This window comes from Dromaius novaehollandiae, chromosome 2, assembly GCF_036370855.1.
Source record: "Dromaius novaehollandiae isolate bDroNov1 chromosome 2, bDroNov1.hap1, whole genome shotgun sequence".
NCBI lineage: Eukaryota > Metazoa > Chordata > Aves > Casuariiformes > Dromaiidae > Dromaius > Dromaius novaehollandiae.
In genome coordinates this window covers 116,000,189-116,019,531 of record NC_088099.1, presented here as the reverse complement: position 1 = coordinate 116,019,531, position 19,343 = coordinate 116,000,189, and the positions used below count along the sequence as shown (strand labels likewise).

Sequence of the window (19,343 nt, the reverse complement as noted above, 5' to 3'; positions counted from 1 at the left end):
ATACACACACACACACACACATACACACATAAATACATATATATACACATATATAAATAATAGAGATTTTAATTAAGGCTGGTCAATTCAGATTTTTGAGTCTTTCAATCAAAAGACTTGATCAATCAAAATTTTGAATTCTAGGAAAAATAAGATTTTTTTTCCCCAATACAGCTTTTTTCTTGACCAGCTCTGAATATGACATAAGCACAGATGGGGAACTTGGTTTTGTATCCCAACAGAGAGATTATATGAATACTTCAGGCTCACAGCTTTCAAGCCCCTTGAATGAGTGCTGGCACCCAGACTCACAGTCTGAGCCTCATTTTTTGAATCCTACAGAAAGCTGGAGAGGCAGCAGGCCTATAACCCCCTTTGCTTTAGGTGACAATCACTTCTGCAGTGAGCACACCGCTCCCATCCTCAGCGCGCCCCTTATGCCCCCGTGCCAAGGAAGGGTGGGCAGATGCTGCAGCTGACACAGAAAGGCCTGCTTTAGGTCTGCAGGGATCCTTCACCTCCAGTCCCCTACACAGAGGGAAATGCCACCGTCAACCTCTGCCCGGCCCCAAAAATACAGAAAATTTTAAGAAATGCAACGGCAAAACTGAAATCAAAGTGTCAGTTAAGGAGGATCATCCTATGACTTTAATGACATCTTCATTTTCAATGAGTAGTTTGGTGTCTGATAGCATCCTGGTATTAATATCCAGTGTGACTTTAAGGCTGCCTTTCAGTGTAAGCTAAGAGCCTGAGTTGTAAAACGGGACATTTTAAAGCTTTGGACTAGCATTGTAATCTGGACATACAGTATAACAACAACCCATGCAGCAGGACATTATGAGTGTTCCCACACCTTAAAAGAACAATATTAAGTTTGGCGAACTATTTCAGAGCTACATATTTAAAACTTCAAAGAAATTGACTGTATTAGCTCCCAAGAACTCCAAGGCTTGCTTTTATCCAAAATAATGACATTTTTGAAAAGGGGAATTCTTTCATTTTGGAAAAACATAAAAAGAATGTTTTAATCAGTTAAGTGAAGTGAGAATTTACAATAAAAAAATTTAGATATAGATGATAAGATTTATGGCACAGTATGGATGAGTTTGAAACAAGCTATCAAAAGAAAATAAAAAAGTCACTGTTTAATATAAAATTTCCTTCCATGTGAGATTAAGTATTCCAGGACCTGATTCTCTTCTCATACCAGCACAATTCCATTCCCTTCAGAGCTTTTCCTGATTTACAGCAGTGCGAAATGGGAATCAAACTATAGACCTTATATTATAATTCAGTTATGTTTTATGGGTTTACTAAATAAATGGAAAATATTCCTTGTAAGGCAGGAGGCTAAACGAGTCTCCAGTCTAGTTTATTGCTAGGCCCCTCCCATCAGACTACAAACAGGATTTTATTATGATTGTACCGTACCATTCTGTAATAAGGAGGAAAATGTCAATACAGATTTCACTTACCATTAGGCAATGCTCTTAGTGTCAACAGGGAATCATTAAGCTGGTTGACAATTTTAGTAGTGCTTTCCTGAATCTTTTCTGCCCTTTTGTTCAACCCATTCAATCCAGATAAAATGTCTGTTGGAAGAAATAGCTGTGATTTTTCTATGCACAAACAAATATTAGTACCATACTATCCACACAAACCTTATGTATAGAGATTACAAGCATTCATTTATTTAATCACCTCTTTTGTTTTCTTAAACAGAAAGAGCCTTTTACAAACAGGAATGCAAAATGAATGCAGTATGCAGAGATAAGCTCTTGTGGGCACTGTTCCATTCAAAGTGACCCTCGTTTGGCCAATTCTATCAGACTGAAATAGTAGAAACATAGTCAGGAAAAGGCTATAAATTAAAATGATTCCAAGATGGTAAAACCTTATAATAGCAATGATGCGCTTGACTTTTTGTGATATCTGACAGGAGGAGAAGTGAGTGTTTTTCTTTTATTAATTTGTGAGCTGTTTGCCCAATTATGTCTCTTAAAAAAATGTGTAAAATAGAAGCAACAAAAAGGTATGTATTCTGTCCATCTGAATTACATAAAATTCATACATATTTGTAAAGCTCCTGATATTGAAAACAAAGTCCGCTTTACAGTTATAATTTGATCTCTGTGAAACATTCACTATCTGTCCAGCTTTGTCAAAAACTTCTCTTAGAGCCAGACTCCTAAAGTCTGTGTTCAAAATGCTTTTGCACTCCTGTGGGGTAGACTCCAATACCTTGCTGACCTCTTCTGGGTAACAGAAAACTAAAAGGATTTTATAATTTATAGAGGGACTCTGAGCCAAAAAAGCACCTTGTACAAACAGACAGAAAAAGTTCAGCTTGTCACATCCCACCTGAGTAGAAGGAGCAAGAAAAAGAAAAAAAAAAAGAGTTTTAAATATATCATCCTACATACTTGAGTTAATCCATAATTTATAAAATCAAATTCACAGACTCCTTGAGTAAATGGATTTCTTCAGGAATTCATTTTGTTCTTCATCTATTGCCCAACTACTAATGACTTAATTTGTTGCATTTGGAAAACCAGCCATTAAAAGAAAGCATTGCTTGGAGAGAAATGAGGTACAGCAAAGGACAATTTTTTAAATGTTTACAGAGGAAAATTATGGTCCTACCAAAAAGGTACATCAATAAATGACTCCATAATACAATGTTAATCTTAATTTAATGAAAATATATGCATATTCATGTGCAAATTTTAGCTTATTTCAAAAAACCCACCATAAAACAAGAAATAAAAAAAGAAATAGAAACAGAAGTGTAAATTCTAAATACTGACCATCACTTTTTTTCTTCATATTTTTAGCTTCATTCAGAAATTCAGAGCTAAGCAGTAGAGCTTCTCTTCCAAGAAGTCCAAAAGACTCCTCTGGCTGAAAAAACAAGCATCAGTTGCCACATATGAAAAAAGAACTTCAACAGAAAATATTTAAGTATCTTCAGAGGTCTCTTTTAAGTTACTGAACATTCTCTTTCATGAGATTTTCTATTTACTACCTTACTAAGAATGAACAAAGAAATCCAAATTACAACAGTTTGTCCAGGAGTGCAACATTGAAACTCTTTGTGATTCAATATGGAAAAAGACGATTGTGAAGCAAAACCCAGCAAATTCTAGTTTGAACACTCCTGCTGATTCAGTGCCATCTTTTGAAATGTCATTAATTCTAGTTCCAATTCTAGGACAAAATTCTCAAAACTGAGCATTTTAAAGTCAGATATTTGAAAATTCCAGCCTTTAAAGTTTTCTTTTAATCCATTTCTCCATCTGGAAAACATGGACAACTACCTTGAAAGATTTGTTATTCATGTTTTCAAAGCTTTTAACAAAACAGTACTATAAATTACACCATTGCTGTACAAGCTTACAAAACAATACTGACCACTCTGATTACCATCATGTAAATAAATGCAGCATGTATTTTTTTCTCCAGGCATAATGTGCAAGATGCTTATAAAACATAGCCCATTCAGTGAGGTACTGGGATTCATAATCATAAAAAATGGGAAGAGATGAAATGGGGAAATTGAATAGTATTAAAAAAATAGGGTCAGGTGGGTAATTGGTCAGGTCTTTGCAATCTACTGTTTTAATAACAACCTGATAATCTGGTATGACAGAGGAATTACACAAATTACATTTGGTTATGAAACATCCTCAGCAAAGCAAAACAGCTGTGTTTGGGAATACCTAGACACAAACAGAAAAGGGAGAGGTGAAATAAGGAGATGGTTGAATAATCCTGGAGGTGGAAGAGAGCGCGAGAGGCTTGGGAACTGAAGGAACACATGGGAGACGACTGATGATGAACACACGCAGAATCAAGTCCAGTATAGCTAAGCACATATCAGATGTGACAAAAGAAGAGAAAAATTATTGTGGCAGAGGAAAGCAAGGTGAACAGAAGGTGAAGTCAGGCACTTCAGGGTACTGGTTCAGGATACTGTGTGTACCAGTCGGCAGGACTGGCTGCCATAAATGCCTCAGTCAAGAAGACAGCTTTTGGCAAATGCAAAAAGCATAAGAAAAAATATTCCAAAAAGAGAAACTTAAAGGAGTTAGAAATATTAATGTAGATACTCACTAAATCCAAGGGGCCATTCACAATTCTGGAAGCATCATCTGCCAAAATCTCTGTTCTTTCAATCACACTTTTAACACTGGAGTGGGTGTAGACAGCAGCGGATGCATTCAAAGTCACATTTCTTACTTTAGAGAGGCCACTGAAGCAGAGAATTTGCAAGTGATTTTATTTTCATGAGAGTATTTATAATCAAGCAACAAGTTCCATGTCTTCAGTTATAGCATGTGTTTCTGGAATACATAAGGCACTCAGAAAAAACGAGCACACTTTGCCTTAGGTTGCATGAAGGGTTTTCAGTTCATTATTTTAGGCTGAAAATGTGGAATTATTTAATTTTTTTTCTATTTTACTCTCCTTGTTTATGATCAGTTTTTGAATTTATAAGGCCACTTAGCCACATGCAACACTTTACATGAAGAACAAGCAAATCACATAACCTAAACAGAACAGAAAAGAAACACGTTCCTAGCTGGAGCTCAAAAGCAGTGTAGAAAAATATAGAATATAGGAGGAAATTATGAGCATGTGAAAGCTATTCATTATCAAGTTTTGCTTTATTGAATTTGTCTGACTGCACTGAATTCAGCACAGTTGCTTGAGTATTATCAATGCAGAATTTTCTGTTCTCAAGCTTAAAATACATGCAAATTTTCCACTCTGATATAATTTAATTTTTAACATACATGTGCTGATTTTAAAGACAAAACAGTAAGAATCCTAGAAGAAAACTGGGACAGAGAATTCTTTTTCACTGAAATAACTGGAATGGCTTTCCAACTTGGAAGCTCTAAGGGTGCATTTGAGTGCACTTGGGGACTGCAACCCACTCATTTCTGCAAGAAGCTTTGAGAGCAACAATAATGGAGGCATGGCAGGAATAGCTTCTTAATGATATTCAGAGATATATTGTCAAAGAAGTATTCATACACAGACCACAAGCTTTTCAAGCCATACCATGATATGTTCGCTGGGCACTTAGTAACTCACTAGTTACTCTGCAGGTCATCTACATGAAATGTAAGACTCTAATCAACCTTCTCTGTGTCATATGGTAGAAACACTATGCACTGCAGTAGAAGTGAAAAGCAATTAAAATGATATGAGGGAGAAAAATTGATTACATTCCCTTAGTAGATTAAGCTACTACCTATTTAAATTAAATCTGACACTTGGATAAAGTCTCTTCTGAGTTCATATTTCTTGAGTTTCTTACCTTTCTAGTGTATTGGCGAGTCTTTGGAACTGGGTGGCATGGTCCTCGGCTCTGTACACCAGGTCCAGCACTCCTCGCATGGACATCTGCATGACCAGCTTGTCAACATGGTGCCGCAGCTTGGTACTCCATAGGACCAGTCCATCCTGGTGAGCCTCCAGGTTCTACACAACAAAATGGTTTCCTTTTTTTAAAAATAACAAAATTCACTTGAAAACATCAAAGAGGCTGTGGAAACTACGTAGGAACTTACAGATGTAGAGTTCTTTACATCTCTGGCAAGAGCAGCAGCAACATTCACTAGGACTTTCCCTTCTTTAATAAGCATGGTGCAGGCCTCTTTACCTTCCTTTATATAGAGCTTTTTGTCCTACAGAATAAATCAGTTGTTTTATAGTGGTCTGTAAAGTCAACTAGTGCAGATGAATTCACATATTATGTAATCACTTCTTGGATTTCAAACAGGGTTCTGGTTTTGTTTGGGCTTTTAAGATATCACATATATGAACATGTTAAAAAATCTAAAGCTTTATTTAAGTCTAAAAAGCACCTTTCAAAATAATTCTGTATTTGATATTCCTTTCACAACAACACAGAATCTCCAGTCTTACACTTAGGTCTCCCACGTTGCTAGAGATAAGAGGAAACAAGCGGTTGGTCTCACTGATGTTAGCAAGTGCCTCATTCACCAGGTCCTGGGCTTCTTGCAGTCTGCTGTTGTGCTTTGATAAGAGATTGCTTGCATCCTTTTCTAGCTCAGCAAGTTCCTGCTGGGGTTTAACATACGCTTTCTGAACCTGGAGCAACAACCTCTCTGCAGCTCTGACAAAGAGAAGAAGCAGCAAATAAATAAATGTAAAGGAGAGAGACTTAGGTATGCCTTCTTGAGGGGAAATGAGCCTACCCCAAATTAATCTAAATGCATATTCTTATTAAGGCCTGCAATTTTTTTCCATAATAGCATGAATACACACACTAGGTTACTTGTCTTACCATGCAAACAGAAAAAAATTGTGTGTGTGGCGGGGGAGTAGAGTTCATAAGCTTTGTATTTGTTGCTTAGAGGTGGAAAAGGGCTAGTACAAAACACATTTGCTTGGACTTATTTATTTGGGACATTGCCCATGTGAAAACCTCTGTGAAGCCTTCTTCTGGGAATGTTCTGTCTTAACTGCAGGTATTCATATTTTGAATATAGAATCAAAAACATTAGTTATAAGAGGTGACACTGGAAAGCAACAAGTAACCAGAGCACAGATACCCAGGGGTCTTGAAAGGTTTAAATATCTAATAAAAATAAAAGATACCATTTAAATTACTACTGAAATGAGTGAGCTCTGCACTTATCTTTTGAAATCAACAGTAGGTATGATCGAGGAAATATCGACCCCCCAAAATCAGTCAGTTGTTAACCGCTTCTGCTGCCCTATTTGTGAATATTTGCACCTCCATTCAAACACTTTCCAGTATTGAAGAAACTGAACCGGAAGTGATCCTGAAAGAAAAGTCCTTTGTTTCTCCAGTATATAAGCTGCACTCTGCAGTTCTTGTAATGATACTTTTACATAAGTGTCTATCCCTTTTAATCTGCTTTCAAATCATATATATCTTTAGCTGAAGCAAAAGAAAGCTCATTTACATCTTGATTACAAACAGTAAATATATTCCACCTTTCTTATTGAATATCAGATGTGTATTTGCATGTATTTCTTTAAACTAATAGTTCAGAGTCCTTCCACTCAGAAGCCATAAACTTACAAAAGGTACGAGAATGAAAACATTTTGCAAGACAGAAATGGCTTTGACTTCAGTGTACAGTGGAAAGGTTATAGTCCAAATGCTTTGTGATCTTTGCCTTATGAAGCAAATATGGTGAGACTTCAGTTATAAATGTTGCTTAATAGTATATCATCACAAACTCTGTCCACTATGAGCCATGAGGTAACCATTGGTCCCTGAAAAATGGACTGTCAAGCTGCTTATTTAAATGAGTTTTGAATTTGCAGCTGCATTGCATGATAAATTTTGCTGAGCAAATTCTCTCATAAATCTTATTAAGTCTCTTCTTCAATCTGTCAAAGTACACTTATCAGAGAACTTTCAGAAATTTCAGCAGAGCCTACAAGTGAAAAAGTTAATTTACAAATGCCTTGTATAACAGCTCAAACTGATTTTGAAAGTCAGAACATTCTGTTACTGCGCAACAGGACACATTGAGACATTTTCAGAAACGCAAAAAAAAGCTATTTGAAGTTCCTAATAAATATAAGAATAAATGGTACATTTCTAGCTGATTTTCATGTCCATTTAGGTCCTGCACAATTTAATACTCAGTACAAGGACAAGCAGGGGACACTGACGAGCAAAATCAGATATGCTGCCTAACATAAACATTCTGTCCCTCCCGACACAAAGCACTTAAAAAGGAAAAGTCAGATTTTCAGAAGCACTCCATTCTCATCTTAAGCCAATCTTAACATTCTTACAGATTTTGATGGGAACAGGACTAGGGCAATACTGAGTATTCTTGAAGTTGCAACACAAATTTTACTGGCTATTGGAACAGCCAATGTTTTACATTGCCAAGTACAGCAACGAGTAGTAATAAGTAATGAAAACAAAAGCCATTTTAGAATAGCCTTTAAAAAGTGAACAAATCAAGACAGAGGAGGGTGAATCCTATCCAGTGGCTCAGAGCGCTGAAGCAAATGCCTTAGTTTCATTTGCTAACCTATGTGATACGTATACCACTGACAATACATTGTCATGTCCTTCACCAGACCTGGCAAGTCTTGGGTTTGTGACAGACTAACTTGAGCTCTACCACACCTTCTAGCCAAAAGCAAAAGGAGATGTATGGTAGAGCCAGATCTGAATCAAATTGAAGTCAGTGGGTCTTTCCATTCATTGCAATGTGTCCAAATAAACAGATGCTTGGCTATACTGAATACAGCAGTGCCATGTGGGATGCCCAGATGATCTCCAAACAACGTAACTCCAGCTCCAGACTTCATATAGCTCTGCCTGGGCTAGTTATCTGTTACACAAGCTATTTTCATGGCACGACGTTTCCTCAGACACCTCTCCAAGAAGCAGCATTGCACAGTATAGACACATGCTAAATAAAGATTCTAGTAAACTATGCTTACTTTAGGATGCTGGTAGCATTATGGTGCTGTTGAACAAAATCTGTCCTGCGCATTGTATCCAGCATGGCAGAGATATCATCCTGCAGGCTCTGAGACGTAGCATTTGATAGTGGGAGATCCAGACCCAGTGTTTCATTTAGCGACAGAGCCACTTCAGCAAGTACTAAGTAGGAGAGCAAACAATTTCGTCATAGCATTAATAGAAAAGTATGTGTGAACCACTTGCACAAATTGCAGCACTTTCCCTGTAAATGGTTCTTGAAGAGCTGCAGTGGAAATACACCTCCAAATTCTGCAATGAAGTGGAAATATCTTAAAAGAGGATACCTTTGATGGTTGTATGCACTGTGTCAATAAATCCAGTCAGTTCTTGACTTTTATTCCTGGTTTCCTGAGTCACTGTGTTAAGTTGCCAAGCTTTTTTCAAAACTCTAGCCGACTAGAATAAAATCAGAAATAATCTTTGACAGTTTTCCTAAAATACCAGTAGGTTCATGATATTTGTCTATGTTTTTTTCACTTATTTTTCAATTCTTAGAATGCCTTATGTGAGTAAGCAATCAATGTTTTTTGATAAAGCAGTATTAACTGATTCATCAGTCTTTGATGTTTCAAGGTATTTGAGATGTCTGCAATTTAATTATTTTGAAAGTTCCATCCTCTGATATCAGTAAAAAATTATTATACCCATTAACTTCATAATCAATATGATAACAAATAACAAAGCCATTTCTTTAACAAAATATGCACTAAATATTTTTAAGCATAATTAATGTAAATATTTTAAGAAAATCACTCTTCTGGACACATCATTTTTAGCAATGACAACACTGTTAATGGAAGCATCCAGTTAAATTAAGTACACATGGCCAGCATATCAGGTGTAATGGCTGAAGTACTATCCACACTTTTCTATCTACAATTTTTCTTGTGTTAAAGCTGAATAAAGGATATAAATGTTGCCTATTTTTCTGCGTATTTTCAATGGATTTATTTCCACTGAAACCATTTTAAACACAGTACTACAGGTTTGTAAGGCTTTTTGGCAAGTATTCAGCAATGGCACAATGTTAAATAAGCTCCACAGGCTAGAATCTGCGAGAAGAAGGTATCTCCTTTTCTTCAATTTCAGGGTCTTAAATGACCACAGTACAAAGGTCTTCTGAACTTCAATAGAAAACATATAAACCTCCTGTGCAATATCACAAAACACTATAGTTTACAAAAGAATTCCACTGACCAGTTAAGTGCCCTCCCCTGAAAGACTACAGAATGGACAGAATTATTTTACTGAACTCTATAGATTTAGAGTAATTTCCAAACAACTCTCTCAGGTTTCTGTACAATGTTACGGAAATCCTCCAAGACTTTTCCCCAAAGGGTGAGAATAGAGAAGTAAGCACCTACCCTTTCATGCAGCTGATCAAGGCCTCCTGATAAACTCAAGAGAGTTTCTTTTGCTGTAGCTAATAAGTAAGTTGGATCTTCTCTAGGAACTATAGACCCCTGTAAGAAGCAGCACACCAGTTAAAGGACTTTTTCTGTGTCTAGAAAATTTCTGGAGAGAAAATAATTATGTACACCATTTACACTGTCTGTATGTTTTAAATGACTGATTTGCAAGGCACATGAGATGACACGAAGTGATTACATACATAATAGTTTATGCAACGAGGTATATGTCATTTCTTTAAATATAGAAGAAAATCTCTGGATCCAGCCATGTTGTACTTTCCTGGAGTAATGAAAGAGGGAAGCATCATGTGGTCCTGATTCTCAACTTCATCAACGTCTGAGCTGGTCAAATAATTTACTCAGAGAAGCTTAAAGGCCCATGAGATTAAATGCTTTCCGTACGGTCCCCCCAGGAGCTTCTCTTATGGCAACTGGTCTTGTCAAAACATACGCTTTTTAAATGCCAAAACCCAGCGCATGGCGCTTGAGTTTGGGATGTTGGTGCTCGAGATGTGATGGGGATCACAAGCAGCTGGGCCCTGGGGAGCCTCTCACCAGCAAGAGAGGCCGATAAGCCGCATTCGGCCTCAAGGCTATCGACAGGCTGCTCTGTATGGCTGTAAATAGGCCACAACGAGCATATGATATTTGACACAGTCAAGGCCAGCAATGGAACATCACTTCTCTAGAGAAGCAAAGAAATGCAAGGCATCTCTTACAAAGAGGACAAGTCTGGGAAAAGGTTACATTTAGATTCCAGATTTTTCAGAGCCAAATGTTTTAAATACAACTATCATTTTGCCCAACTTTTTAAAGAAGTAACACAGGATTATCCAACAGCCTGGCGTCCAGTGGGTCTTTCTGAGTCTCTTCCTCAGTGGGAGGAAAAAACAAGCAGAAGAGAGGCAGAAGCTGAAGCTCCTGGGTCTTCTGGTATAAAGCACGGCAAGGTGTTTTTAAGAACACAGCTGCAGGAAGTCAAAATGGGACAGCCAATATGGCTATGTACGTCAGGAGGAGTAAAGCAGGAGGCTTTTACTTAAAAAACAGAACTACTAAGGTCGTCAGACTGTTTGAGCATTGTGGCAGAGAAGAGGGAACTTAATCATTAGCATGCAGAAGCAATGTCAAGTATGTTGTCTGATTTGATGACTTTCTCATTTTTGGAAGACCTACATCTAATACATAGAAAAGGGGGAATACATGAGTCCCTGAGCAGCCAGCTTGAGGCAAAGCCACCATACAGTGAAGTGGACAGCACTTCAGTAAGATCTCTAATCCAGATGAATAAACCTGGGGATTTTCTGGCTTTCAGTTACAGTTACTCTTGTACAGGCCAAAAGGGAAGGAAATCTTAAGAGGAGTCAGAAAGAGAGGAATATCTGCTTTCAAACAGAGAAAAATTAAGAGACTACTACCAAATTACTCTAAAGATTAAGTTGTTTAAAAAACATTGTGGTCTCACATAAACAGAGCTGTCCACAATAGGACTATGTATAACTCTGATACTGTCCTCATAGACCCAAGAGGTTTTGTACCATTTTTAGTACCCCTTTAATACCTCACTTCTAAGGGAGTGACAGCTGACTTTGATTTTAACAAGAAAATGTATGCACTGAAGAAGAAACTTAAATTGCTGTAATTTTTACATAAAATTTGACTTTGTTTATAATTAAAGCGATAAATAGTTGCTAAATATTGAATGTACATTGATTGGAATTCAGTCTGCCTCATATTTTAAATAGAAGAAAATTTTAATTCAAATCCTTTAATTTGCATAATCCAGCAGCACAAGCAGGCTCAGATTATTCTGATTTTTGTTGAGATGTGTTAGAATACAAAGAAGAATACAATTTTGCTCCTATCTTAGAGTTTCTCTTGCTTCAGCTATTGCTGAACAGACTCTTTGCAACAAATGTGCTTATGCCAGTGATCAGGAAGTAGGGAGGATTCTGTTTATCTCTGGCTTTGTGCAGAGAGCACGGGAACTTAATCCTCAGCAACAATAAATCATTTTCTAATATTTTAGATGGGACCACAAAATGCGATACCTCCTACTTTATTTATGGGGTGAGAGGAGGCTGGAAGAAAGGCTCAAACTGCAGGCAGCCTGAAAGCCTCTGATGCTGAAAAATGCTCCCAGGTTTTGTGCCCCGAGATGGAGGACTGAGGAAGGCACTTGCCACTGCCACATAACCATAAGGAAAGCAAGGTGTCACAGCGAAGCAGCCTGCTGGACCTTTTCCTCCCTGGGAGGATCAGCCACAAGACTGAGGACTCAGGAGATGCCCCTTTAGCAAAAGGGCCTGAAGGGAAGACAAGCTGGCCTACTATTTCACTGCTGGATTATATGGATCCCTAATATTGGCCCAGTGCTACTGCAAGTAAGGGGCATAATTTTCAGTGAGCTTAACTGTCTTTCCAGGGGTTGAAGTGAGAATACATCTCCAAATACCAAGGTGAAGCACACACATGTAGTAGCATACAATGATCACATTGCAGATTGAAAAATACATTGCTACATTCATTTAAATGAAAGTACAACAAATGAAAAGAAAGTAACCTAGGTAGCCAAAGGACATAAAGCATATTCCTATACAAAATGTAATGTTCTTAATCTGATATCACTTATACGTGCACACATTAAAGCCAGGAACATTAGCAGGGCTTATGCTAACTTGCTGGCATATGGGTGTCTACAAGTTTTATTTTAAAGGTGTGACTAAATATTTCTATTATTGATGCATTTGTTTTACCTTCAGACGTTTTGTGGCATTCTCCAACTCTGACAATATCCCATAGGGTGCACGGACAACACCAGTGAGGTTCACTGAAAGTATTGCTTTGTCGAGATTATCCAAATTGTTTAACAAAATGCCTGTGCAGTTGTCATCACAAGCTAAAGAAACAATTTTAAGAAGAGCAAATAATATTAGTTTCAAAAAGAAGCCACCAAATACTGAAATTTGTTTGGATTTACAGAGAATGTACCCTCATTTTTGTGTTAAGACTTATTGAACATAATAATTTTGAATATATACATTTGCAGTATTGCCCCCCTGCTAATTCCAAAAGAGGGCCTATTCCAAACATACTCTCCTTAGTGTGGCACCCAGTCTAAGCCTTATATATCCTACTGACTATTAAGCTGTTTGCTATACTATAGGCTTATTGAGTCTATTTGGCAATATTGCTCTAAATCCAGGGTGACACCACTGATGTTCACCCAAACAGGTTAGGAAGACAGTAAAACTAGGTCCACAGTGGTGTAATTTCCTATATTTCTTGGGCTTGTTTCATCTATATGAAGCAAAATTTGAGTCCAAATTCCCAGTTCATAGTAAAAGCAGATTACTGTACTTGATTGGTCTTTCTACCACCCACCCATAGACACACGCTTAACTATTTTTGAAGGATGCCCACATAGCCAAGACGACTCCAAAGGTGGCATTACAGCAATCTCAATGCCAAAGGGTAAATAACATATGAACTTAATATTTTCAAATAAATAGTTGCGTGCATGCAAATGCCACTGGAATAGACCAAAGCCCACCGAGAAAGAAAAGAATTTCAAAGCCACCTACAGATACACTCGTTTTCCACTAGAAGATGCCTCGGTTCACACTCCTCGCAGAGCCGTCCTGTCACCCCTGGCTTGCAGAGGCACTGGCCGGTGGCACGGTCACAGTTAACGTGAGCAGAACCGCCTCGATTGCACTGACAAGGCTGGCAGCTGCCATCGGTGACCTGAGGGTCACCGTAATACCCCAGGGAGCACCTGCGCGGGGAGGAGCGGGACACAGGCTATCACGGGATTATCCCTTAGCAAATCATAAAATCAGAAGATGTTACCTTTATCTCTGAGAATTACTAATAGATTTGTAATTAATGGTTTCTTAATAGTAACTAACAAATCACTAAGTCCTTCAGCACTTGCTTGTATATTTATTTATGAAAATCAACTAATCTATTCCAAGCACAAATATGCCTTATATTAATCAAAACTGTCCTTGGGGGTTGGGGATAAATGGAGTCAGCTTATCCAACTCACCTTTCACAGTACTGTCCTTCATACCCCGGGAGACAAGCATCACAGTGGTAATCGTGAACGTCTTTCTGGACACAAGTGGGACTAAAACTGGAGGAAGGATAAACAAACACCGGCCAGCACACAAATGGAAAAACGTACAAAGACAGAGTACTGTTTCAGAAGCATAGGTGCACACAGGGCTTATTTCGTAAGCAACAGCATCCTCTGCTCTGTCTGACGCAGTGCTCTAGGATCTGTGCTTTAAAAACTGGCTTTCTCAACACTACTCAAACAGTGTTTAGCATAATAGAGCAGCTTATGGCCTACAATTTGAAAGACAAGACAATTGAAAATGGATGCTGCATAATCAAATTGAAAGAGATCTTTTATGAATCATTTAACACTGGTGACTTCTGCCACTTCCCCCTCCCCAGAGCGGCTGAGTTGGCTGGCTTCTCATTCACCAGCAAGGACACTGTGAGCCACCTGCTGCTGCAGCAAGACAGTTTTGGGGATCATCACCACCTTAAGGATATGCCTCATTTGAAGCCCACCCTGTCCGTCTGAGCCATTCCTAGCTCTGTTTGGTCCTCTGCACAGCCACTGATAAGCACCCTAAGCATAGAGGAGGTAATGGATTTCTGTAACAACAGAATCCTCTGCCAAAAACACTCCAAATAAATCAGCGCACTGACTTCTATCCATTGTCCCATTCCCCTTTTATATATGAGAAAACTAGAGTAAAGAAAACTAGACTGATATGCCTATAGCATTTATCTAGCTGAGACTTGTCTGAGAACACTAGAGCTTTCAGGCTCATGCCCTGATTCAGGCATCCAAAAGCAAACACCAAATATGCCTTTCAAAATTCAGGAGGAAAAATAGCCTGCATAGAATTTTGATTTTCAGAATAGCTGAACTGTTCCTCTACCAAACAGGTGTAAAAATTTCAAACAAAAGAGTACTTGTTCTACACCTAGGACGGATCTCATGAAAAGTTCCTGCACTGGCTAAAGAACAGCCTGAATCTTAGTAAAAACAGAAGTATTGTTCTTAGAATAAATAAAGGGAACCAAATTTAAAAATAAATTATGTCAGAAGAACTTACTCCATTATCAATAAAACCTTCTGTGTGACTGAGCAACTTTTAAACAGTGATTTGATGTAGGCTGCCAGTTAATCTTTTTGCTTTTCAAACCTCACAAAGTTACCACTAACCAGGAACAACTCAGAATGCAACTTCCATTTACTAAAATAGGCAGCTTTCAAACATCTAGAAATTAAGGAGATGTAACTATAACTATGCCCTGTTCTCACTGTGGAGGACACAGCACAAGGCATCCAGAATTATAATGCTAAAATGCACACTGGATTTAATAAGTCTTGGTTACCTAACAGGGTTGGCTCTGGGACAGGCACAAAGAGAGCAGTCGTTGATGGATCCAACTACTTTCCCATAGTAGCCTGGGGCACAAGCACTGCAGTAATCACCAACTGTGTTATCTCTGCAGTCCTGATACACAAAAAGGAATTCACAGTTTAAAACAACAACAAACAACAGAAGAACTTTATCTTCTCTCCAATCACTAAATGCATACGGTCTTCAATAATCATCACTAAATGTCATCACCCATTGGTCAGCACTGTCTGGCTGGAGAACCTTTTATGAAAAAATCAGCAAAATGCTAGCATATTTTATGTCTTACATGTCTTATGTGAATGCCCTATCAGGCATGCTGACCTATTTCTGTTCTTAACTTCCATGAAGGTTTATACATTTCTGCTTCTATTAATCCAGTTCACACCAGGAAATGACAAAGAAAAAAAATACAAAATATACAAAGAAAAAAAATAATGCTTCCCTCCCATAAAAAAGCAACTGATGGAAAATTAAACAGGATACCTGGACCAAAAATACGAAGTTACAGTGTTACAGCAAATACATGTGAGAGCTATAAACCACAGATCACCCATAGTTAAGATCCACAGACACAGTATATTTAATCAGTCAACAGTACTGATCAGTAGGCAGTGCTATTAATATTAAAAACACTAAATCAGCATTATAAACATAATTTATTTTAATAATTTATCTTAGTCTCCTAAGAGAATACAAATCACTTTCTCTTTTTTTTTTTTTATGATTTATATTCTTGGGACTGTATACATTTTAGACGTTAGTTGAGGACAGTAAGTAGTAGCAATGCAGCCTCCTGTTGCACAGAGGCAGAAAAGCCAAAGGCGAAAAACCATCTCTTTTGCCAACGTTACTTGGCTGGAAGTCTCTAAGTACTAATTTCAACATGTGGATGACTTGCCACCCCTGCAACATGAAGCAGAAAGGAAGAATGACTAGTATTCACTAGTGGGAAAGATTTATGTGTTTTGGCCTCAGAGGTCTCACTCATGGAGTTCAAACTTCAAAAGATGGTATCATATTCATCGCTTAGGCCTAACCTGGCAGTGAAAGAACAATTTGCAAAAGCCTGAGGGAGTGAGGAAACTTACTTTAAAAACTGAATTCAAGAGTGAATTCAGTGACAGTTGACTTTGAACTAACCGATTCATCACTAGAAAAACAAAGCAATTGAAAATCTTTAGGAAAGAACATCTGGTCATTGACCAGTACCGGAGAACAGACTTAATGTGCCTCATTTGGTTAGCTGAGAGTGAGCTTTGCACAGGGCTGTCATCCCATGACAGAGAGGCAACATGTTGGTCAAATGTGCCTCCTCTTCACAACCTTCCAGATAAAGTGAAACAAGTGAGAAAAAAGGAACATGGCTGAGGCACATCCTTATACGGCTTTAGTCTCCATGTGTTAAAAAAGCCTCACTTACAGAAATCCAGTGGATATTTTCTTCCTGACAGACAAAGAATTTGACTTTGACCTAGTCTCTGTGGTGTGATGCAGCATACTGCTCCTTTTACTTCTCCTTTTTTCTGTGATTAAGCAGAGCTCAGCCAGACCAAGGGCGAGAACTCAAAAAGTCTCAAAAGGAAACAGATGAACTGAACTGATAAACAAAAGTTATTTTTAAAAGAAAATTAAAAGTAAAATAATGAACAATTTTGAGAAGGTGATGTCCAAAAAACTTGATAATTCTACTGACTAAAGGAAACACTACTCAGATGCTCCATTTTTCAGAGGATGGGTGGGGGGATTATGTTTTATACAAATAGCACAGCCACACACTTCTCCCCAAAACTCCTTCCATAGGTTACTGCCATTGTATGCTCAGGCAAAACCAGCACAACACTGTATAAAATGCACATACCAAGCACTTTCCAGTTTCCAGATCACAGGTTTCACTGTGGTTGTTGCACTGACATGGCACACAAGGCGCTATCAGAGCGTGATGCTCCTTTACACTGAGTTCTGTATGTTTCCCCCTGTAGTATCCTGGAGCACAGCTCTATATTAAGAGGATGAAAAAAAAAAAAGAAAAAGAAAAAGAAAAAAAAGGCTATCAACATTTAAAACATTTCTAAAAGCCAAGTAACTTCTAAGTAACTTTATTATTATCTCAGTATTAGACACATAAAAGGGATTCTAGGACTCTGTACCTGACAGGAGAATCCAGCATAACCAACAGGACATCTACATTGCTCTATAAGATGAGCTCTAGCTCTGCCTACATGCATTTCTTCAAACTTCACTGCAATTTCCATCGAGATGTTTGCAATTCTGCAAGAAATACGTGGATGAGAAAAGAGCATGAACATCTAGAGCAATCCTAGCAGCAAAACTGAGATCCAAACATACTACATTCCAAAGGATAGGGCTATAGGGCTACCATACGTTCTCTCCCATGGTCTCCGTTTCCACAGGGAAACATCTCAGTGCTGAAATCTGAAGATTTTTTACATATGTATGGGACCTACATGTAAGACCTACAGCAACCAAATCAAAAGTACTTCAAAGCAATACAGGCTGGTTCCCATTGGTCTGGAAAAACTTGACAAATCTCCATGCAAGAGTAAATTCTGCCTCAGAAACAGTAGACAGAAATTCAGCAGTTCTGTCCAGTGATTTTTGGACAAAGCTATCAAAAAGATAGTTGATGGCCTGCAAATCAAAAATATTCCCAAATTTGGAGGTGGAGCTACACTTCTTCGCAGCTGTAAAGATGTATGAATTTGGGTTTTGGTTGGATGCGTCATTGCTTGTCTTGCTGTTTTTCAAATTGACAAATGCAATGATCAGATCCCATCTCCTCCTATTCATTAATCTAGTTTTTCAGTAATCTAGTTCTGCTCAAAATGGTAGTAAAACGCTACCATTCTGAGGTGAGAATATTTTGCAAACACTGCCCAGAGTACACAAACCTACAAAAGGGCCCTAGATTTGTACGAACTTAAGAACTCAGAGGATCAGGTATTTCAATTCTTCCACTGTAAAATGAAAAACAAAAGAAAAAATTCAATATCCATGAAAATAAGATGGGAAAGAGGTAATTTAGAAAACTTATGCAGGTCTGTTGCCCATCCTGCAGAATATTGCCTCGGTCTGTAAGTCGTTATGCTTCTTTACGGGCCTTTATATCAAAGTAAGCAGCAGAGATATTTAGTGTTTTACGGAAAGAATTAGAGGGGGATTCTGCTTCCATTAAAAGTAATAAATGTTTTCTTATCAGAGGAAGAAGAACAAAAGTTGTAAGTAGGAAATTGGAAGTTTGTCTAATTTGAATTACATCCTTATTGTATAGCTCAGTTGAGACTCTTTCTAGCTTAAATTACAGTAAATGCAATAAATAAGTAAATGCACTTAGAGACTGTTTTACCTGCTTTGCTGTAATCCTTGGCCATAGGCTGCCTTGATAAGGACATATTCAATATTGCTTAGCACAGACATGAAGTCAGAACGTGAGACAGGCTGGTCAGACACAGAGTTAAAATATTTCCAAGAATCCTAAGGGAACATGACACATATTCATTAAATCACAAGTGTTTAAACCCATGTATTTATTTAAAGGTAACACTCTCTTCCTCCTTACACTTTCAGAAACACAGTCACTATGTCTAAACTCTAGGTCGCAGAAAAGTTTCCAAAATCTTTTCCAAAATCTCGCTCCATGTTGGAGCAAGACATAGCTTTGTATCATTTCTCCTCTCCTTCTCTTCCCTTCTCCCCAGTTTCTATAGAAAAGCAATCCAGGAGTGTGAGGCATTCTCTTTTTCTGGCTAGATCTGGGGAACCCAGATGCCCACAGGACTAGGACTCCACAGCACTCATCTTACATGCAGTTAGAAATAGCCGTACCCTGCCTCCCATCTACAGGAGACTGATGCTGCTTATTCTAAACCTCACCTCCTAAGGACCAAATGAGGTCTTTGTTATCTCCTCTGAAATTATCCTGTAGGCGCTACTGCAACTTAC

At 38.1% G+C, this 19,343-nt stretch overlaps 1 protein-coding gene across 1 annotated transcript in view; it reads right to left on the bottom strand.

The window, feature by feature from the left end:
- Positions 1 to 19,343, bottom strand: part of LAMA1 (laminin subunit alpha 1) — a 106,063-nt gene that overhangs the window by 21,631 nt on the left and 65,089 nt on the right. The window contains exons 27-42 of the mRNA XM_026105553.2: positions 18,748 to 18,875; positions 17,531 to 17,651; positions 17,242 to 17,379; positions 15,355 to 15,476; positions 13,985 to 14,071; positions 13,518 to 13,711; positions 12,690 to 12,832; positions 9,886 to 9,984; positions 8,806 to 8,917; positions 8,479 to 8,641; positions 5,941 to 6,151; positions 5,583 to 5,699; positions 5,330 to 5,493; positions 4,117 to 4,255; positions 2,811 to 2,904; positions 1,479 to 1,595 (exon numbers count right to left, since the gene is read on the bottom strand). Coding sequence (XP_025961338.2) covers positions 1,479 to 1,595; positions 2,811 to 2,904; positions 4,117 to 4,255; positions 5,330 to 5,493; positions 5,583 to 5,699; positions 5,941 to 6,151; positions 8,479 to 8,641; positions 8,806 to 8,917; positions 9,886 to 9,984; positions 12,690 to 12,832; positions 13,518 to 13,711; positions 13,985 to 14,071; positions 15,355 to 15,476; positions 17,242 to 17,379; positions 17,531 to 17,651; positions 18,748 to 18,875 — 2,149 coding nt within the window. The remainder of the gene's footprint in view (positions 1 to 1,478; positions 1,596 to 2,810; positions 2,905 to 4,116; positions 4,256 to 5,329; positions 5,494 to 5,582; positions 5,700 to 5,940; positions 6,152 to 8,478; positions 8,642 to 8,805; positions 8,918 to 9,885; positions 9,985 to 12,689; positions 12,833 to 13,517; positions 13,712 to 13,984; positions 14,072 to 15,354; positions 15,477 to 17,241; positions 17,380 to 17,530; positions 17,652 to 18,747; positions 18,876 to 19,343) is intronic.